A 23,715-nucleotide genomic window follows, 5' to 3' on the forward strand; every position below is an offset into this window, starting at 1 on the left:
AACACTTTTATTTTTTAAAGCAAAGCACTTGTTAAAAATCCTACCAGTGAGCATGATAGAAAAACATATCTACATTACTTTGGAATAATGGAGCTAAGAGTCTGTAGACCAAGAACTCGTCATTGATTTTTCACTTCATTGCCGCCCCTTGGTTAAACCTGCTAATCTTATGAATAGCCGGTTTCAAAATAATGAAAAAGCATTCTCTTTCTACGTGCATTTCGGAACACTCAGTTCAGGTATCGTTAGAAAAATTGTTCCTGTGTTATGCTTTCCCCCTTCCTCACCCAAGATATTTCCCATATCGAAGTTCAGTGAGTAGATGGAACGTCCTCCTCAGTTTACCCTCATCGCCTTTCTAAAAATATAATAATCCCTAGCAAGACACTATTTTAAGAGATTCATATTTGAGGGGTATATCCATGGGAGGCTTATTTTTGGCATGTCTGCATGTGTCATTTACAGATGGCTTGCATAGTTAGCACTGTGTACATTTTTATTCAGAGCTACTTCACACAGTCTAAAGGGAACGCTTCAGGATTTAAGGACCACAAGTTTAAAGATGTAGGGTATAGGAAAACGTTCTTTTAGGAACAGTAGTGTGTGCCTGAAATAATTTCATTCAGAGGGCCGTATACCATTTTCTCAGCTTATTGGATCTGATTTGATAAGACCTGGCTGAGATTTTTTCTCCAGGGACCTTAATGATCTTGCCACTTTCAATAAACATTCATAGAAATTCTGGCAGCTCGTGCAGAAGGGGAACTCGTATAAAAGACTTTTACCTTCACAAAATACTAAAAAAAAAATGAAAAAATCTTCGCCAGAAGACTAAAAGAAACTGTCAAGATGTGAAATTCAATCAATACGTGCAATTGAATTATAACACAAAATGATCACGTTACAGATATGCTGTCCAGGCATTTGGTTCTTTCGTTCTGAAAAAAACAAAGAGAGAAATCATTAGATTTAGAATGTGAATTTGGGACCAATGGGTGAGAAAACAAAGACTTTTTAAAAACGAAGATGGAAATTAAGGTGATATCTTCCAGTCAACGCGTACTTCATTTTGGAACAGAATTGCATAGCGCTCATGTCTACACCTCTAAGAAATTTCCATTTTTTCACATAAAAAAATCCAGATACGAAGCCGAAGCTGCCTTCTTCGCCAACCTGAAGCTGTCTGACTTCAATATTATTGACACTCTTGGAGTTGGAGGTTTTGGCAGAGTTGAACTGGTAAGTAGCATTTTTTATTATTATTATTTCTAAGCATGCAAAATCTGTGTAGGATTTTTATTTTACTTTTCTTTTTATTTATTTTTTTGGTTTTGCTCACTTGAGGTAAATACTGCTTCCCATTACAGAACAAAAGATAAATATTATAAAGAGAGGTTAATAAAACTATCAGCCACTGCAGAACTTTCTATTTAACTTTAAACAATAGTACACAAAAACAAAACTGGAAAAAAAGCCTGTAACTGGTATGCAATTTCTAGTATGCTTTTATATTATTATTATTATTATATTATTATTATTATTATTATTATTATTATTATTATTCATACTAAAACTAGAAGAGACATGGCTCAAGCAATATATTAAAATAAGGATTCCTATGGGTTCTGATAGAATTTAAGAGGATGTCTGATTAGATAGACAGATGATAGGTGGAAGATAGATAGATAGATAGATAGATAGATAGATAGATAGATAGAGAGGCAGACAGACAGACAGACAGACAATTTTTTTCTTAACACTGTTTGCTTTGTTCTTGATCTTTACAACTAAATTCAAAATGCATTTACAATTTGCAAAGGAATTATGAAATAAATGACAATATTTTAGTGAACTTTTAACTTACGGTTTCAGTTTTGCATATTCTGTTTTTAAACTATTTATTTCATCTGTTTACCTGGCGGATATAAAGATATACATTTTGTTAAATATACTGAATACGATCTATAGACGTAATGTAAATACAATTATGTTGAGCTATATGTAGCCAAAAGCAGAGAAGGAAAATATCAACAATCAAAATGTAGTTTTCTTGCTAAACCAAATCCTTTGGCAATATAAATATATGTTAAGAGAATGTGAAATGTAGCTGAGTAACTGTTTGTGCAATTATGTAAACCCACTGACTGACATCAGTTAAGAGGACTCCCAGAATATGACACCAGCCAGACTTAAGGAAACCCTATTAAGTAAAGGGATATCCTTTCCATAAAAGTAGCACAAGTAAGCATGCCTAACATTAACCAATTCAACAAGTGAGATAATTGTAAACATATAATTTATAAACATGTAATGTGAGATCATTGTAAACATATAATTTATAAACATGCAGTGCAACCCCATTGTTATAATTTAAGTTTAGCTGCGTTTTATGAAATTAACTCGGCAATGATTCTGGTCAAAGTACAAGTTGAAATCAACCATAGTACCTAAAGCAAAACAGAAAGACCATAAACATAATAGGGAGGGGGGAGCCGAGGCGGCACAGTGGTTAGAATGCAGTACTGCAGGCTACTTCTGCTGAGTGCCAACTACCTGCAATTTGGCAGTTCAGATCTCACCAGGCTCAAGGTTGACTCAGCCCTCCATCCTTCTGAGGTCGGTAAAATGAGGACTCAAATTGTTGGGGCCAATATGCTGACTCTGTAAACTGCTTAGAGAGGGCTGGAAAGCACTGGAAAGCGGTATATAAGTCTAAGTGCTACTGCTAAGTGCTATACATCACAGCTAACTGATATACTCTAATAATTTCTGGATGGACATGTCCTAACCTATCATAGAGCTATGGGAAATGCCAAGTTTTCAAGGTTGATATATAGGATCCTCAAGGATATCAAGGATCATGGGTTTGGGAAATGCCAAGTTTTCAAGGTTGATATATAGGATCCTCAAGGATATCAAGGATCATGGGTTTGGGCAGTTCAAATGTCTGGGGAGATACTGCTCTGAAGAGCAAACATCAACAAAGGAGGCACGCTTCCTAAGTCCCATTAGATAGTATTCTTGAAAGTTGGGAGAGGAAGGATGCCCACTGTAGCTGATCTTATGGGATGGGCAGAAACAGTGGAAAGATGCTAGTCCCTTGGACAGCCTATGCCATTGGGGGCTTTGAAGGTAAGAACCAGCACTTTGAATTGTACCCAGAAGTTCAATAGTAAGCAGTACGACTCATGTAGCAGAGGAGTTACATGACTGCCCTAAAGTGTAGCCATAATTGTATAACCACTGCATTCTAGACCACTGTCCATCCAAGCCATATTTAACCCAAAATTTCACCTACTCATCAATTTTTAATTAGATAGATAGTTAGATAGATAGATAGTTAGATAGATAGATAGATAGATAGATAGATAGATAGATAGATATAAAGTTTATTGTCATTGTACGTATATACACAGTATACCCATACAACAAAATTCACATAACACCCAGAGAGCAAGCCCAACACACATGACAATCTCCAGACCCCCACCCACCAAAAATTCCCCACCCCTAAACGACCCAAGCATCCACACAGCAGACATAGATAGATAGATAGATAGATAGATAGATAGATAGATAGATAGATAGATAGACAGACAGACAGACAGACAGACAGACAGACAGACAGACAGACGGATGATAGACAAAGAGAGAAAGTGTGTGTGTGTGTGTGTATGTATGTATGTGAGAGAGAGAGAGAGGGAGGGAGGGAGAGAGGGGGGGAGAGAAAGGGAGAGAGAGACTATCTAGGATTGAATGGGAGGTGAGCGTTTTCGTCAGTAGGCCACTACATCACTCTAATACAATGCAGCATAACTACGGTATTCAAAAATAGGCAGCCATATAGCTTTATCACGTAACAAATAGCATTATTTCTATTACTGAGTGAAAACAAAAACTAAACCTATTAGATGAGTTCACAGCCACAGCACATAGCTGCATAGGATTGTCAGATGTGGGTAAAAGGTTGACAGGAGGCAGTAGTAATAAGAGCTGAATAGTAAAAGATTAGGAAGCAGCATAGCAAATGGAATTGTCATTGTTATCTCTTTATCATCAATAATAGTCATACAAAAGTCAGGGGTCTATATATCACTGTGTACTGATGGAATCGCAATCATGGGATTAGAAATAACCAAGACATTCTTCTGATCCATTTGTACCTTCCTGTTAGATCCTGATAGGAGAACAATATTTTTAAAATGGCTTGTGGCTCTTGGCTCATGTAAATCCTTGGCAGGATTTGGAGGCTGCTTCCCTTCCCTAGAAATAGCCAAACCATCTAAGTTAGTCCTGTTCAACCTCAGACATTTTAAGATGTGTGGCTGCACAATTCTGGGAGTGAAATCCACCCCCCCCCCATTAAACTGCTGAGGTTGAAAAACTAATTTAACACCATGTTTTATTAATATAAATGTGGGCCAAAAGAGAAATATAAAATGCCCAATTTAACTTGTTTATCTATTGTTTGTGAACAGATGATATGGAGACCATGATGTATAAGAAATGGAAAATAATTCTTTCCTCCAGCAAGAAAATATAATTATGTGGCACAAGCTATTCAAATACATGCAGCCAGATAGCTTTATCATGTAAAAAGTAGCATTATTTCTATTCCTGTGTGAAAACAAACATTTTTTATCAAGTTAGGTGATACGCTTTGAAGCTGTGCTATAGGCAAAAGTGAAAACTTCAGTCTATACATCCAATGATATATTGGCATAGTCACAGTATATCTGAATTTTTACTGTTTTAACATTGCTTCTGTCTAACAAGAAGGTAGGACTTAGCCTATCTTGACTGATCTCAAAAAGTTAAACAGAATCAAAACTTGCTTGTATTTTGATGGGAAACAAGAAAATTGCAGGGCTGTAGACTGGTATGAGATATTTTTAAAAAAGAAAAGAAATGAAGGAAATTATAAGTGAACTGCATTGAAATTTCCATTTAGTGACCAGAGTCAAAGTTTACTTTTTAATTGCTACTTTTTTTTTTAGCTTTCTAAACGGCAGGGTAGATTAAAATGAAACCAGGACAAACACGGAATATATTCTAAAGTAGATTTGTCGTTTTTATTTTCCTATTTTGCTATGGAAATATAGCTGTGAGAACCACCAGCTTATTAAAGAAGATCAACCTACATCCTTTTCATAAGCACAATAACAAAAAAGTTAATATGCCTCTAGCAGAACAATAGTGAAAATTGGAACAAAAACAAAAAAATCTGCTTACAAGACACTGCAAGGGAAAAAAAACATGGGTGGCTTTGGAGTTCCAGATTGGAAGGTATATCAGAAGGCGGCTAAATTAGTATGGATCAAAGAATGGGTTACATTACAAAACAAGAGAATTTTGACGCTAGAAGGCCACGATCTACAGGTGGGCTGGCATGCCTATTTATGGGGTTTACAGAACAAGAACAAATCATACTTCCATAAACACAAGTTAAGGGAAACCCTTATTCAAACATGGGAAGAAACCAGGCAAAGACATTATGTGAAAGTACCGAATTGGCTTTCAATTATGGAGGCCCTGACTGCTTCAAACAAAAGAGATATTTTGAAATTCGGCACGTATAGAGAAATATTAGATGATAATGGTACCCTCAAATCACGGGAAATATTAATAAATCAAGGTTTCAATTTAGACTGGTAGAGCTATTTACAGATAAGCTCAAGATATCAAAAAGATAGGGATCAATTTGGTATAGAGGCGAAGTGCAACAATCTGGACAAAATTATGTTGGGGACGGAAAAGAAAATGCTATCGAAATTTTATAACCTTTTATTAGGCAAGGACAGAGCAGAAGGAATAGCGAGAGATCAATTAAATATTTGGGAGAAAAATATTGGCTATAGGTTAAATTTCAATGACTGGGAGGAGGCCTGGAATAGGAACTACAATCTGACTAAATCAGCATCGTATAGGGAGAACCATTACAAAATTTTCCATAGATGGTATCTAGCGCCAGCTAGGTTAGCAAAAATATTTCCCAATGCTTCAACAATATGCTGGAAATGTGGAAGGGAGGTTGGCACCTTCTTTCATATGTGGTGGTCCTGCCCTGAGACAAAAAAGTTCTGGGTAAAAATACAAAATTGGCTACGAGAAATAGTGGAAGAAGATATAAAACTTTCCCCTGAAATTTTTCTATTAGGAATGATTGGAGATGGACTCCCCAAAGATAAGATACATCTAACAATACATGTCATCACAGCAGCCAGGTTAATTTTTGCAAAATACTGGAAAGACAAACAAACCCCTCCAGAGGTGGCAATAATAAACAAAATTCTAGAATGTGCAGAAATGGTAAAATTAACAAGTGTTCTTAATGATGATACGAATTCAAAACTCAAGGCAGTATGGGAAAGGTGGTATAAATGGTGGAATACTAGAATGGGATTGTAAGAATATGTATATGTTCAATAATCGCAGATTCGGATGTAATAGATATGTATATAATGTATATAACACAAATATGTAACTATACGACACCTCAGATGTTAACAGTGATTGGACGTTTTCTTTAAAAAAAATTTTTTTTCTTTAAAAAAGTCAATAAAGTATATTTTTTTAAAAAATCTTTATTTAAATACTGTTTATAGCTGATCTTGAATTTTGTGGAGGGAATTCTCCCGTCCCCGAGGTACAACTTCAATATCATTGAAACTGAGGTGCCTGTAGTTCAGACTTAATGCTTTGGGGCTGCCTATCAAGCATCCAAAAACTGTGGTTTAATGTTTAGTTTTTGCTTGCATAAATACATGGATAGTACACTAAACATATTTGTGGGTATCCATGCATTTTTTAAAATGCATTCTCTGAACTAATATGAATACAGGTACATGTCTATTGAATGAGACAGGCATTTAAATAATTGTCAGTTTCGAAATAATTAGAATGGAATTGTGGAGTCGGGGAGCATGTAGGATTCTCTTTGGGGGGGAGGGAAGCAAAACCATAGGAAGCATACAGTATCTTAAAACCTGTTTAGTAAAAAGTGTAAGCTGTGACACAGAGTAACGGGGTCTCTCTTGGGTAATTTGCTTGGCTTTATAAGTTAATGGACATTCCCAGTAGACTTGAATTAGTATTCATAAGAGTTTTCCACCTTTTTTTTTTTTTTTTAGGAATTTGACCCTAGTTTCGTATTGCATTATCACTATCTGGGTACTATTTTTGTCCTTTTCTGCATCTCAAATGGTTGGCAGAATCTGTTAGGTTAGGTCTCCCCAAGCGACCGAGGTATGCCCAGCACCAACAAGAGCTGGAAGATGCTCCAGCAAGAGTGAGGCGCTGGAGAATCAGCCCTGGCTGCTTCTCCATCCCCCGCCATCACCCTTACCTTTGCAGGCCAGGCGAGGAGTGACTGGGAGGGGAGAGACCAGCCAGTGATGGGACAGGGAGCTGCAGCAGAGGGCCCGAAGAGCCACAAGTGGCTCCAGAGCCGCAGGTTGCCAACACCCAGGTTAGGAGCTATGAGAGTAATACATAAAAAGAGAGGGCTGGATTCCCATCCTTGGTTCTTACAAGTGTCCCTCGGCCAAGTCCCTTTTACATTGTTTCTCAACATTTTAGGGAAACAATAAACCTAATCAAAGGACAAAGATTAAGATGATACTGTATATTTGTATCTGAATAAATAAGTTATACAATACTTCACTCTGCTTAATAAATGTTCTGTTTGACCTGGAAAACAGGCTCTTTCTATGCCTAGACCAATGTTTCTCAACTTTGGCAACTTCAAGATGGGTGGATCCAACATGCTGGTGGGGGAATTCTGGGAACTGAAATCCCCACATCTTAAAGTTGTCCAAGTTGAGAAATACTGTCCTAGGTTATCTGGCGGTCAGATCCCATTCTAGATGGCATCCTTATCTTTTGTCATATGAATGCCTCTTGATGTGATCGTGTGTGTATAACAGCAGGATCGATGCTTAATCTCAAAATGTGCCTTCAGATGCAGAGTGGATACTTTGGGCTCATTCAAGACAAAAAGATATTTTAATGCATGTAACATTATTGCATGATTATTCTATTCTGTTGGCAACAGGCAGGGTCCTATCCCATCATCTACTAAGCTACAGTTTCGGCCCAAATGTGATCTCCAGTCATTTACTAAACTAAATATTCTTTCAATAGCAATGATCTTACTGCTGGAAGACATCAAAGGTGGGATTCATATGACATTCTTCCTCAGTATCATTTTGACTTAATATTAGCGTATACTTTTCTGTCAGATGCTGTCAAATCCCTTTTCTGCCATGGTTCCCGCCCTCTTAAACTTGGTGTCCCCCAAGGCAAGATCCATATCTACCCTTGTGGGATCCTCCAAGGGCCTGAAGACCTGGCTCTGCCAACTGGCATAGGGCTCCAGTGGAGCATATCATTTTGGAGGTGGTTAATGGACTAAGGAAGGGACGTGGTGGCTCAGTGGCTAAGACACTGAGCTTGTCGATTGAAATGTTAGCAGTTCAGCGGTTCGAATCCCTAGTGCCACATAACAGGGTGAGCTTCCATTACTTATCCCAGCTTCTGCCAACCTAGCAGTCCGAAAGCATGTAAAAATGCAAGTAGAAAAATAGGGGACCACCTTTGATGGGAGGTAACAGTGTTCTGTGCGCCTTTGGCCACATGACCACGGAGACGTCTTTGGACAGTGCTGGCTCTTCGGCTTTGAAACGGAGATGAGCACCGCCGCCTAGAGTCGGGAACAACTAGCACATATATGCGAGGGCAACCTTTACCTTTACCTTTACCTTTAATGGACTAAGAGAAAACCCCATCTCTTCCCCGTGTGCATCTTCCTTTCTTCTTTTCCATCTTTGTTCATTTTAAACCAATTTTAGTGTTAGTATTTATTCTTTTAATGTGTTAATATTTCTTAACATTTTCATTGATTGTAAGCTACTTAGAGTAGCCTCCAGGTGAGATGGGTCACATATACGTTTAATAAATAAATGTAATAAACAAATACTGCTGCCACTGAAACAATGAGCAACCAAACCACACTTTAATTTTGAAGTAACAAAAAAAAACTTCAACACTCACTTCTTCTGCCAAGCTCTTTCCCCTTCCATGAAATGTACTTGAAATGCTGGCAACCCATCTTCAAATCATATTCTAGTTTGAGAGCCAGGAATCAATATTTTTTTTCGAAGAAATGTTTGGAAGAAACAACTTAATTGCCATGTACTCCGATGGAAAAGAACAAAAGCCTGCTTTCAAGGTGGTTGTTCGTTTTTGCCCTCTACATTTATCTAAATCAGGGGTCTGCAACCTGTGGCTCTGGAGCAGCATGTGGCTCTTTCACCCCTCTGCTTCAGCTCCTTGTCACTCAAAATATGCGTCACAACCGCTAATGTGCGACACCCGCCAGCACACAATTTATTGAGCTTTTCAACCCCTGGTAGGCCAACCATGGATAAATCCAGGAAAAGAAAAGTTTCAGAAGAAAACAGAACATTTAATTCAACTACATATGCTAGTTTTGTGGCCGCTCAAGAAATAGGCAGGGGAAGGGTTTTGTGACTCCCGGTGTTTTCTTTTCTGTGGGAAACGGGTCCAAATGGCTCTTTGAGTGTTTAAGGTTGCAGACCCCTGATCTAAATCATTCTGATTTAATTGAACCCCCACCATCTTAAATTGGCCACAGTGAAGAAACATTGATCTAAATAAAGAAGCATGGCATTATAGTTCATCCTTGATTAACAACAGTTCATTTAGTGACCATTCAAAGTTACAAAGGCACTAAAAAAAGTGACTTATGACCATTTTTCAGAGTTACCAACCACCTTTGCAGCATACCCATAATCATGTGATCAAAATTCAGGTGCTTGGCAACTGGTTCATATTTATGACCGTTGCAGTGTCCCAGAGTCATATGATCATATTTTGCGACCTTCTGACAAGCAAAGTCAATAGAGAAGACAGATTCACTTAACAACCGGGTTAGTAATTTATCAACTGCAGTGATTTACTTAACAACTGTGGCAAGAAAGGTTGCAAAATGGGGCAAAACTCACTTAACAAATGTCTCGCTTAACAACAGAAATTTTGGGCTCAATTGTGGTCATAAGTCGAGGACTTACCCTGTTGTGGGTGCAGTTGGCCTTTTCATATGCTAATCCATTTGAGGGGAATGATACTTTATTTGTCTGTTGCTGGTATTTCAATGCCATTGTGCTCCAAAACAGTTCCAAGAGGTGATTTATTTAAATTTCTGCAGTTCACCTACTGCAGGGGTATCAAACTCGCATCATCATTACAGTGATGTAATGTGACTTATCGTGACTTCTTTCCCCTTCGCTAAACTGGGTGTGGGCATGGCCAGTGTGTGACGCATCCAGCCTGCAGGCCGCAAGTTTGACACCCCTGATCTACTGCCTCAAGTTCAAGAGGTAGATAGATAGCCATTTTGCCAGTTCACCGTCAATGCAAACCATTTGGAAAAATCAAAGCATATAACATTGCTTATATCACCATCAAATAGATATCAGTTCATTTCACAAGGCAAACAAAACAAACCACAACCTGTTGTTTCTTGTATTGTCCATCTTAAGAACAACATTATAAAAAGGATAACTTAGATTTCTCACAGTATACCCAGCTATCAGACTGGTCAGCATTCCCATCACAAATCTCGACTCAGCTTCCAAATAAGTAGGGTCTATTTCAAGAAATATATGCCTCATGCTTCGGTCCCAGCTGAAATAAAAGGTAGTAATATAAGACCATCAGACATCCTATTTTAACAGCCTCCCAGAAATAAATATATAGTTCCTGACTTGGGACTAAAATTAACTACACCAGCTACCTCAGATCAAAACCCTCCAAAGAATCTGTGCTACTTCAAATTTTTCGAGCTGTTGTCTGCAGAACTATGGACAGCACCAGACTGAGGCAAGCTAATATAAATCCCAATGGCCTCTGTGTAAATGCCCATTGGAAATGAAGCTGAATAAATCTTCACGTAGGAGAAGTCTGTATTATCAGAGCCAAGATCTAGAAAGCTACCAAGTGAACCATAATCCTGTCAGGGCATTGAAGCCAAGGGACAAACTGATGAGGTAGAGCCTATTAATGTGTCAAAACATGCCAAAAAACTATTATTGGAAGAGTTGAAGGAACATTTTGTTGTAAGAACTTACTGGAAGACTTTGAAGCTTCCAGACAAAGTGCAATTATTCTGACACAAGTGTGGTATTTTATATGGGTTCCAAATGATGTTATTTTCCCTTCCCTCTATACATTCTTTTTCCCACCATTTATTTGAACATTTTGTATTTGTAGAATAGCTTTAGATTCATTTCACTAAATCCTAATTTGTCTGGAAGTACAGAGATGAGGAACCCATGATTGTTGTTGAATCAAAAACGCATCCACCTCATTGTTGATTTTATTCCTCAGACTGGTTTCACCTCTGCCCATGTGAAATGCTGAGAACAGTGGTGAAATCTGAACCGGTTTGCTACCGGTCTGCTGGCCACGCATGTGCGCCGCATGCCAAGCACACACTGCACACACACATGTGCACCAAACACGCATGTATGCGCAGTGCGCACCAAATGTGCACTGCACGCACATATCCACCACATACCAAAAGGAGGCTTGGGAAGGTAAGTAGAACAGCGAGGGGGGATCAGCTGTGCCGCGCGATTTAGCTTTGCTAGAAAGCAGGATTTCCTGCTTTCTAGCAAAGCTAAACCGTGCGGCACAGCTGATTGTCATAAATACTGGTTTGCCCAAACCAGTAGCCTTTTTAAACTACTGGTTTGACCGAACCAGTAGTTTTTAATCACTACTGGTTTGCCTAAACTGGAGCGAACCAGTAGTATTTCACCCCTGGCTGAGAACAAGGAATGAAAATCATTGTCCTGCCTGCTTTGACCAATCAGTAAATGTCCTGGGCAATATATTTCATGAGAGATTCAAAAAGATGAGCAAGCTGGCTTTGGGAAGTTTGCCTTATATTATTGATCTTGGAAATTGGTTGGCATTCCATGGATGGAAAAAAAATCTTCGCTGTAGCAGTCTCTAGGCTTATTCTGAAATTCAACATCTGTTCTGCCCCAGCTACGGACCCCAAAGAATGCAGCACACACAAAGTCCGTTCAAGCCTTAGTTTACTAAATAAACCAGTAATATGCTGACTCTGTAAAACCGCTTAGAGAGGGATGTAAAAAACACTATGAAGCGGTATATAAATCTAAGTGCTATTGCTATTGCTATTGCTATTTTCAGACTCACAACCATTACAGCAGCATCTCCATGGTCAGTGTCCTGGGGTCAGGTGATCCCCTTTTGTGACATTCTGGCAAGTAAAGTTAATGGGAGAAGCCAGGTTCACTTAACAACCATGTAACTAATTTAACAACTGCAGTGATTCACTTAACAACTGTGGCAATTCACTTAACAAATGTCTCAGTTACCCTGTTTCCCCCAAAATAAGACATCCCCTGATAATAAGGCCAATTGGGCTTTTGAGCACATTGCAATAAGGACAAGCGCTTATTTCAGGGTTCAAAAAAATATAAGACAGGGTCTTATTTTCGGGGAAACACGGTAGCAACAGATATTTTTGGGCTCAACTGTGCTCGTAAGTCAAGGACTACCTGTAATGGAGAAAAGCTTACAATTTGCTGACGTTTCTATAAGAAATGCAGAGAATTGGAATAGAAGAAATACCTAAAACTTTTGGTTCAAATTGTAGGCTGTTTTCCTTGGCCTTTAATGGCAAACCTATGGCATACGTGACAGAGGTGGGCACATGTGCCATCACCAGCTCCTCTTCTGGGTTCCGTCACATGCATGCGCACCAGACAACTGGACAGCTGCTCTCTTCCGGGTTCCAGCATCCACATGCATGTGACGGAACCCGGGAGAGCAGCTGGCCACTGCGCGCATGCATGCCCATTTTCGGCACTCGGTGCTAAAAGTTAATCATCACTGTCCTAGGCCACCATTCAGTCAAAGCAATTGATTCTGAAAAGCTTTCCATTTATTTTTGGGCTCACAGGCTCATTAGTTGGTAGCCGTCTGGCATGATACCCTGTTTCCCCCAAAATAAGACATCCCCTCATAATAAGGCCAATCGGGTTTTTGAGCGCCTAGAAATAAGGCCAAGCGCTTATTTCAGGGTTCAAAAAAATATAAGACAGGATCTTATTTTCAGGGAAACATGGTACTTACTACAGCATAACACGCTGCTCGAGAGGTTGTGCCATTACTTTACTCTGTATAGATTTTTCTCAATATCTAGATGCAAAGCACAAGCTTCAGCTTAATAGAGCTTTTTTCATTCATATCCCCCAATATGCATTCACACATCAGGTGTTATTTAGCAGATGTTTCCAAAGATATACTTTAGACATCCGCTTTTTCATGTTTGTGTTTCCCAAGTTGTTGCCTTGGATTCAGGAATTTGGACATAGTCTCAGATACAATTCATTTTGATGGCTTCACATACCACCTGTCATAAGCCTCCAAGATCAATGGGGTATCTTCTTTATCATTCCATTAGTGCTTCAAGTTCAAATAACAAGCTTTATACAGTTATAATGTACTGTATCCTCCCTTTCCACCTTTTCTCGTTCTCTCTCTCTGGAAGAGAGAGAGATGTCTTTTTTGTCATTGCGTGTGTATTTACAGGTGGTCCTTGACTTACGACCACAATTAAACCTAAAATTTATGTCACTAAATGACAGATTTGTTGAACTGAATTTGCCTTATTTCACGAGCTTTCTTGCCACAGTGGTTAAAAGTATCATGGCAGTTGTTAAGTTAGTAACACGGTTGTTAAGAGAATGTGGCTTCCCCATTGACTTTGCTTGTCAGAAGGTCTCAAAAGGGGATCAACATGATTCTGGGACACTGCAACCGTCATAAATATGAACCAGTTGTTCTGCCCCAGCTCCGGATTCCCAAGGATTGTGATACACACCAACGGTCCTTATCAAAGTTATAACGTACCAAGAATAAACAAAGTCCAGCAAAGGTTGGCAACCAGCCCAGAAAACAAGATATGTTTCCAAAATGCACTGTAATAATTACACGTTGTTTCCAGAAAGAAATTACTAATTGCATGCGACTTAAATAGGCTAAGGGAGTGGCCAATTATCCTCAAACCTTACTCTCAAGGAGACCTCCTCCTCCTGAGTAGCCACTCCTGCCTTTTGGCAGCCCTGCATGCTCGAGCATTGAGGAGAGGCTCCTCCACTTCGCTCTCTCCACTTGAAGGAGCCTCTGGAGGTTCTGAAGGCCCTGGCTGAGTCTCTGCCTCTGGCACCACATCCTCTTCAGCCTCCTCGCTGTCCAATGTGAGCACTGGCTGCGCAGGCTGCTGGCGCGACCCCACACCAGCCTCCTCGTCGTCGGGATCAGCCACGATCCGCGCAGGCCACTGGCGGGCCACAACACCAGTTGCCAAGCCTGAATTTTGATCACTTGACCATGGGGATGCTGCAATGGCTGTAAGTGTGAAAAAACGGTCATATGTTACTTTTTTCAGTGCCATTATAACTTTGAACAGTCACTAAATGAACTGTTGTAAGTTGAGGACCACCTGTACTATAGGTGTGTCCAATTGTCATGTTTGTCATCTTTTTGTCACTCTTATAAGAGACACCTTGGTATTCTAACTCTGTGAGACAATTTATAGGAGTTGTGTGATGATTATTGCAAGAATACATTGATTTCATATTCCACTAACATACCCAAGAATGGCTCGTTCTGCCTTCCCACATGGAGATAGTTGGAATGGCCACAAGAAAACACTGTTATTGCAACTCTGATAACTTGATGAACGATAACACAATTTTTTTCCCAACTGGATCAATCTGGACATCACTACAAACTCGTGATTTCCCGAGCGGAGAGTTATGCACTTTCCAAGTCTATATTAAAAATCATTGATTGCAGATACAATACGTCCCGACCAGATACATTTATTTACTGCTGAGACTACGTGATGTTCTTGTGCCGGGGAAAAAAAAAATTATTGCCTCTGCTAATCCAGCAGTTCATCTCTACTAGTATTAATATAACTCTGTACGTGTCTGGTGTTGCTTAAATCCTGCTATAAGTAACAGCTGTTGCTAATTTTGGCTGTCCGTGTGCTATGTCTGCATTGTTGAAGTCCAGGGATGCATTCTAAATAATAATAATAATAAAAAAGGAAATGACACTGATGATACTAACTGGAGATTACAATTACTGACAAAAAGTTGTACTGTAGAAGTTTTGAGTTGAGCTCAAATTTACAGAAATCATTTTGGCTCCGGAAGAGAAGCAGATCTAGAATTAATCATTAGTAGAGCCAAACCTTGCCCAATGTGGATCTTTTTGACCCAGCCACATTTACAATACGTTTGCTCCACAAAAAAAACAAAAGCCTTCAAAATAAAAGCAATGCAATTGTATTGCATGTTTGATAGGCATTTATTTACATTTGATTTCTAATGTCCGGTTAACCTCATGCAGGCTGGACAGGAACAGCCGAAGTGCCCAGACCTGCTATATCGAATCATTGCAATATTCCATATTGATTTATTGGCACTGGAGCACATTAGCTGAATGGGTATCCATTGCACTCCAAAATGTTTGCAACTCCAGTGATAATTTATTCCATCTTGTACAGTGTGTGTCAATGGGAAAACATGATATTTGTTTAAAACTGTTGCCTATTAATTGCAATCCAACATTTTCTTTTAATAAAACATTTAAATATTTAAAGACAGAAGTAAAGATAATTATTTACTGTTGCATTAATGTTTTAGGGAGCTTTACTGAGCAGTATAATCAGAGAAAATAATAACAATATCAAATTTATTGTTGCTAAATGCTGGGGACTGGTAAATCCACGCTAGCCCATATTTCGTCTTTATTTTAATGTAGACTTCAGATCACTCTTCAATGCTCTGTATCCTTTCAGAGTGAATAATTTATTTTAAAAATGAGTTAACCCTTACCATGGGGCTAAAAGCTCATGAGCTGTGCCAAAGTATAGAGTTCATTTGCGTGGGTCATTTATTTTCATACCCTTCAGGAAGGAGATAAATAATTGCTAATTATGTCAGCGCCATTTCTATACCTCATTTAACATTCAAGGGCAAGATTGATGAGTGACAGAGTTCTAAAAGATCTTGAGTAATCACTGCATTATTTGACTTAAGGGCCACAATCTTCTCTCTAAATAAAGCTTTGTAAAATACTTAGCCACTTCTTTCTTTATTTTACTTTATTTGGAGAAACTAATCAGTTTTAAGCACCCTTTTATTCCATACAATGTGATGGATAAAACTAAATCAGTGGTGTAAATTTTTCTTGTAAAAGCAGGAAAAGGCAAAAATAACTCAAGCAGATTTTAAATTGGAGTAAGATGGCAGTTATGCTTGATAAATTAGGTTGCTTCATCTGTTATAGACCAACCACCTCTGACTCCTCCTTCTGATCTTCCAAGTGATGTAAGATTGCCTCAGATAACATCTCTCTTGGTATTATCAGATTACCTTTCATTATCTTGATTAAAGGCAAAATATAGATCTCTTTTGATTAATCATTCAGAGACGTTGAAGAATTTCTTGCTCCAGGATCTACAGAACATTGTAAAGATAATCATTCCTGTTTTTTTAAATAACTACTGAACTATCCAGGAAAATGAAAATCTGTATTATTAGCTTAAAATACGTTGTTATCAACATTTCAGTTACACTTGTTTTACAAGAAAAATATCATGTCTTGGACAGAATGAGTGTTCGTAAATGAGTAACTTCATGGAGAGATTCCAGCAAAGAAGCATTTTCTGTGAAGCTGAATGAATCATGCATATATTAAGTAAATAAAACAGAAATTCCAAGACAGATGTGAGAGAATGTTCTCTCTAATTTTAGTAGCAATATTGATTTTATGTATAATGTACATAAAAACTACTTAAACCCTGTGTAAAATTGACTTTAGAACAAAATTACACTACGCCCTGTCGTATTGATTTAGATATTGTAGAAACCAACAAAAAACATTTCCCTGCTTTTGTGAAAGCAAGTATGTAGTCAACGCATTTTTCTTACATTTGACAGATTCAAAATTTTCTTTGCTTTCATAGCTGGTAGGCAATTCTGCCTGACAAGCTCTTATGGTCTCTTATGGGATATATACAGTAAAACACTTGTTAAATCTTTCAGATTATTACAAATCTCAGATCATAATTCCTCCTAATAAAATATTCCTAAACAGAAGCATCCTTGCAGATGTGTTTGTGATGTTGACAAAACGTCATGTTGACGGTCTCAACCAATCTGAAAAACCGCTGCCTTTTTTTGCAAGAATTGCAATTGACCCACAAATTTAAAAAGTATAGGGCTTTATTTGTGCAATGTCCTATCCATGGAAGTTTTACCTGCAGTTTTACATATTTCAGGAGAAATGATAAGGGAAAATTGCATCATTAACAGATTTGGCTGTTTATCAAAGAAGATAAATTTAGGCTTAAGCTAAATAAATGGTACTTTACATGACAAAACTACAGTAAATTTATTCTTCAACTCTGCTACATGTGGGAAAGCACCTGAACAAATGTTGCTAACAAATTAAATCCCCCTTTTGATTAGAATCTTCTTAATATCTTATTTTTCTATAAAAATGGCACCTTAAAACAAAGCCCCAGAAGACCAATATCAAGCAACAGTCTAAACTTGGACCATTTAAGGAGAACATGATTTCTCCTTCAGTTTCTGTAAAGCTAGACTTTTACATAAAATTAACATGCAAAATGCTAGATAAAGATTGGAACCCATCAATAAAATTTACAGTAAAATTGTGAGCCAATTTTGTATAGTGGTTAAAGCACTGGGCTAGAAAATGGAGATTGTGAGTTCTAGTCCTACCTTAGGTATAAAGCCAGATCTTGGATTAGGTCATGCTCTCCCAGCCTTAGGAAGAGGGCAGTGACAAGCCAGTTTAGAAAATCTTGCCAAGAAAACTGCAAATGCCAAAAATCAAGAGTGCCTCAAATGCACAGATAATAATGCTCCTAAATAAATTAGTTGACCTTTTTAAAAAAAGTGGTGAAAATGAAAAAAAAAAAAAAGAATTATTCCTATGATGCATGATGAAAATGTATAAAGAAAAGATAGTGGTGGTAATTTTGATGGAATTATGGGAGAGTTAGATTCTGCTCCCATACATCATTGAAAGGAAAACTGATAATAAAGGATGAAGGTTTTGTGACAGTAGGCAGTTGATCTTGTTACAACTCTTCTAGATTTCTGCAATGTGCTTGACATGGGACTATCTTTGAAGACCACTTGGATGCTGAAGTTGGTATAAAATACAGTGGCATGTTTACTAATTGGCCTGAGTTACTTCAAGCTCCATGTTGACTTTCAGTAAACTTCCAGGTACAGCTCAAATTAAACCATGTCTCATATACTAGTAAAAGTAAAAAATGCATACCTAGCATTTGGATACTTTGCAGAACCACATTCTCCAGTCACAGTTGCCCTGACCAACCAACATGGTTGACTTGAAATGCTTCTGGCTGTTTTCCACATCTATGAATTGAGAAGCGTTGAGATATAGAATAGAAAAGTGCAGATCCTTGGTATCGGCATTTTTATTTTGGAATAGTCTTCTGGTAAAATCAGATTTGCCTCTACTTCACCTGCAAAATATTTAAAGGGCTGGCTAGGGCCATGTCAGTTGTCCCAACTTGGCCAGTTAGAAAAGAAAGACTCTCGACTCCACTGTTAGCAAAAGTACACTTTACTGCAACCAAGTGGCTATAGTGTAGCAAAGCCGGAACTGGGATTTTCACACATTGAAGCTGATTCTTGCCTTTTCCCCATGTACCCCCTGATTATCCCTTAATGTCCAATTAGGCTCAAACAAATTGTTTTGGTAACTGTTCCTTTCTTTGCGGCAGTGGTGAAATCCAATTTTTTTCACTACTGGTTCTGTGGGCGTGGCTTGGTGGGCGTGGTGTGGCTTGATGGGCATGGCTTGTGGGCGTGGCAGGGGAAGGATACTGCAAAATCCCCCTTCCCACCCCACTCCAGGGGAAGAATATTGCAAAATCTCCATTCCCTCCACACTCTGGGGCCAGCCAGAGGTGGTATTTGCCAAAATTTCTGCTACCGGTTCTCCAGAACCTGTCAGAACCTGCTGGATTTCACCCCTGCTTTGCGGGCTGTTTTTGCAGGCTGGCCAGTGCATTCCATCCGTTGACCTTGAAGCAGCCAGATTCTCTAATGGGACAGTAGGGCACACACAGTTTCAGTTATCCCTTTTCCTCCTTATTCCCTCCTCCCGATAGCTCCCTCCCTCCCAGGTCCTATGGCAGACTAGTATCAGACAAAGCATGGGTGTGGTGCAGAAAGACAGTCCTGATAGGCCATCTAGGTTAAATATGATGTTGGATTATTGTTTTTGTTGGGTTAACTGTCTACTGAATAATTTAAATTTATAATCCTACTATAGATGCCCTATTTCTTTCAACTGCCTCTGTATATACAAATTATTGTTGATGAAGGTGATAATGTACAATATACCATACTACCTTTCTAATTGTCCCAAAGCCCAAGAGGCAATTGGACTTTCTGGTTTTTCTTTGAAGATGTTTCACTTCTCACCCAAGAACCTTCTCCAGCTCTGACTGGATGGTGGGGAATGGAAGGATTTATACTCCTTGCAGACAGCTGGTCATTTGCATTCTTTTAGAGAGTTGTTGAGACCACTTGGAGGTTTGTCTGTGTCCTCACGGTTACTTGAGTAATGCAAATAGTTATGCAGCCTTCTTGGAACTCCTGAAAGGACACAGTCCTTTCCAGGTTCCACACCCATGGACACTACTCAGGTGACCTTGAGGACACAGACAAACCTTCAAGTGGCCTCAATGACTCTCTAAAAAATGCAAATGACCAGCTGTCTGCAAGGAGTATAAATCCTTTCATTCTCCACCATCCAGTCAGAGCTGAAGATGCTTCTTGGCTAAGAAATGAAATGTCTTCAAAGAAAAACTAGAAAATCCAGTTGCCTCTTGAAAAAGCACCTTTGGGACAACCATGACCTGGATTACTGAGAATTTCCATAGACACCTTCCTAATTCTCCAATACAAGATTAAGTGCAAAAAAACCTCAATAGCTGCTCTCTATTGCCTTCCTTGATACCTCATTATCCTTCTCCCTGTAAATGATGAAACAATGATGGAAATAGGTTGCTGTTCACAATAATGGCATATCATTTCCTGTAGCAAAGGTAGCATTTCTTCCAGTACCATTTTCTGGGGAATACAGATATGATGCTGCTATTTTGTTCTTTGTTTGTTTAGCAGGCGCGTTGCTTCTGATCTTTCCCAGTAAATCTGGCCTGTCAAGATCAGTTGCAATGTCAGTTTATACAATGTACACCGTGGATGTGGTCATGACTTATATTTCCTAAATACCAGATTTAATGAGATTAATCTCACTTGGTCACCTTGAGGACAAGGTAGCAGAGTAGGAATGCATGCTGAAGGCTGTGTAAAAAAAAGCCATCTATGGTTTTGCTTTAATTAAACACCTATGCAGAATTTTGGAAATGATATAAGAGGAAGTAAAGCAGTTCTGAAAATAAATGGACACAGCTTTTCTCATGTTTCTGTATGTGTTGGCTAATTTATTTTTAACCAAGATCATCTACCAAAAAAAAAAAAAAGTGAGATGTTAACTTTATTATATATTTCACCCTGGTGCTCCAGATATCAGCAAAGGGAGACAGAGAATCAAGGTTATATTTAATTCTGTTGTCTTGTGGCTCTTTGTTATTCTGTCCACATTTAGCAGAAATCACAAGGAGTTATTCAAAGCAAGATGTAAGGTTGTTTCTGAAAAATTTGCAAGATTTAGCTTATTTATGTATTTCGTTTATGTATGGCTGCCCATCTCAACAAATGACTCTCGGCAGGGAACAAAATTAAACTGAAAATACAAAGAATTACAATGAGGCAAAACTTGGATTACATAGCAGCTGAGAATAAATCATACAACTGTATCACTAATATAACCCAAAATTAGGTCCATGCACATACTTAGGGCACCAGACCCAGGCCCGGGCCCAAATGAATGGAAAACAAGCAGGGTTGAGTTTCATCCTTATCTAAAGTGGGACAATGTTCCATAAAGTGGGCACTATAGTAGGTAAGGCATGACTTTGACAATCCGCATCAAATGACATTCCTTAGCCATTGTAACCCAAAGCATGTCCACCAGATTATAGTTGCTCATGTAAAATAGCACAAGTTGGAATGCTCCAACATCGGAGGTTTTTAAGAAGAGATTGGACAACCATCTCTTTGCAATGGTATAGGGTCTCCTGTTAAGGCAAGGGAGTTGGACTAGAAGATCTCCAAACTTTGTTTATTCTGTTGATAAGTAATTGCAATAGAATAAGGACAAGGCAGATTTTTGAACATATCAGGACCACTTATGCCCACATGTTCTTCAAAGAGTACAAATCCACAACTCCATGGTTTGAGTTTTATATGGAAGGAACTAGAACCCATCAAACTGATAGCCCGCAGGCCGCATACGGCCCATACAGGCCACACCAACCCTGGCTCCGAAAAGGCAAAAAAATTCCCATATGTCATGATATGGCCCGCAATGCGAGTGGGTTTGACACCCCTGAATTAGAAGAACATGATCAGAGATAAATTGAGCATTTCTGTTGTGGTCTGCCAACAGCCTGCAGAGCTGGCAGTGGAGTCAGACAGTGAGGAGGGTGGGAAGGAACATGGGCCAGTCCTGGACTCTGGGGAAGGCCCGGATGAGGGGTCTGCGTCGGAGGCAGAGATGGGGCCAGGGCCATCTGGGAGTGATGCGTGGACTCCGGAGCCTCCAGAGTCAGACATCAGAGAGGCAGAGGAACAGGAGGAGCTTGTTCCTAGTGCACACATGGACAGAGCTGCCAGAAGGCAAGAACAGTTATAACAAAAGGGATGACTCGGGATTAAGGCCTGGAGATGATTGGCCCCTCCCATAAAGCTTAAAAGAGGAGCAAAGGCATGTGGGCCCTTTGCAGGAAAGCAACGTTGTTAATTCTGTTCCCAGTCGGCATCTCTGTTTGATTCTGGAATCCGTGTGGCTTTGCCAAATAGGTCTTTGGCAACGTGTCAAGGGAGATAAAGGTTGGTGATTATCCCGAAGGACTTCTCCCAAAGGACTTTTTGCAACTAATTGGGACTCAGCTGTGAATGAACATAATTCACAGCTGTTGCAATAATAGAGGTTTTTGGGACTACTCATGTATTTTAATGACTCAGGAAGCTGAGGTCACAACAATTTCCTTTCTAGCCATTTACAATCTAGTCATATGTACTTGTAAATGCAATCTGTACACTGAAGGCATATGAAAAAAAAACTACTATAGCAGGGGTGGGTTCTATTTACCTTTACCACCAGTTCGCAACGGGATTGTGCATGCTTGCTTGCTTTGCTTGCGTAGGCGCCTTGTTTCTGTGAATGCGCAGAAGCTTCTGCACATTTGCAAATCACTGATGATGACATCTGGTGCAGTGGGTGGGGCCTCCTGCTGGTTTTACTACCGGTTCTTGTGACCCACCACTGTACTATAGGCAATCTTTGGTTTAATTGACCCCCTCTCTTTAGTGAACTTTGGATAAGATGCGTCCGGATTTCCCATTCAAATAATAGCCAAGTCTGTTGCAAGTACAATTTGGATTTTTCTTATAAATTAATGTCAACTTACATCATTTGTGTAGGTATGAAAGCGATGTAATGTGGTTGTTGTATCTGTTTAGTTCATTGGGTCTTAATAAAATTGGTACACACATGATACCAGTACAGGTTTAATCAAAGGTGAGGTATAATAGGCAACCTCTCTCTTGAATGGTCCATAAAATCGGGGTTTCATTGTAGGTGGTGTTAAGTGGATGTAATGCTGCAGGAAAGAAACAGATATACAGTATAGCATGAAAGAAACACAAATCAGGATAACCATCTACCTTTTACTCAAGGATCATTGCAACAGTAAAGACTTACTTTATAAAGTATAGAGTTTTGTGGGGGGGGGTTTGAAAAAAAATCAGATCGGGAATATTTCATGGAGCATTTCTTAATTGTAGGATATTTGTGGTATTCTGAATCCTTAAATTTTGTATCTTTTGCTCACTTCTAATAAACATGGCAGCATTTCTTCATTCAGGAGAAAGTCTTGGAGACTTGAACTACTGCCACTGCTTTCAGAATAATCCTGCCCCGACCTCTGATTTATTTTAAGTGAGACATTTGAAAAAAACTGAGTGGTGCCGTGGCCTAGAGGTAGAGCTCTTGCCTCACAATCAGGAGGCTGTGTGTTCTATCCTAGGTAGAGATTTCTTTCTCTGGGCACACTGAGAATATATCTGCTTCAAAAAAACCTCCACATTGGAGACAGGAAGGGCATCTGGCCAGTAAACACACAGCTCCATTCAGTTGCCCAGCCTCCACCCAATAAGGGAATATGGGGTGCTTAAAAGAGGAGATGATGATTTGAGGAAAAGACCATTTACTTACATGTGGAAATGCTGGTGCTTGAATTAGGACTCCAGGCAGTACTCTTGAGAATGTCAGCTTCCCCACTACCTGGTGAGGAATCAAATGACAAGAATTGCTATATAGACACACTGTGTGGTGATCTAACAGCTAAACTTAACTCTACAGACCCCACTGAGAGCAAAGCTG

General features: G+C 39.1%; 1 protein-coding gene across 2 annotated transcripts in view; it reads left to right on the plus strand.

Annotated features, from left to right (window-relative positions):
- The window catches only part of PRKG1 (protein kinase cGMP-dependent 1), an 884,536-nt gene that overhangs the window by 829,490 nt on the left and 31,331 nt on the right, over positions 1 to 23,715 (plus strand). For both annotated transcript variants that reach the window (XM_070945009.1, XM_070945008.1), the window contains exon 10: positions 1,143 to 1,239. In XM_070945009.1, coding sequence (XP_070801110.1) covers positions 1,143 to 1,239 — 97 coding nt within the window. The remainder of the gene's footprint in view (positions 1 to 1,142; positions 1,240 to 23,715) is intronic.

Source organism: Pituophis catenifer, unplaced genomic scaffold (genome assembly GCF_029215685.1).
Source record: "Pituophis catenifer annectens isolate HBS135680 unplaced genomic scaffold, rPitCat1.0.hap2 SCAF_6, whole genome shotgun sequence".
NCBI classification, from domain to species: domain Eukaryota; kingdom Metazoa; phylum Chordata; class Lepidosauria; order Squamata; family Colubridae; genus Pituophis; species Pituophis catenifer.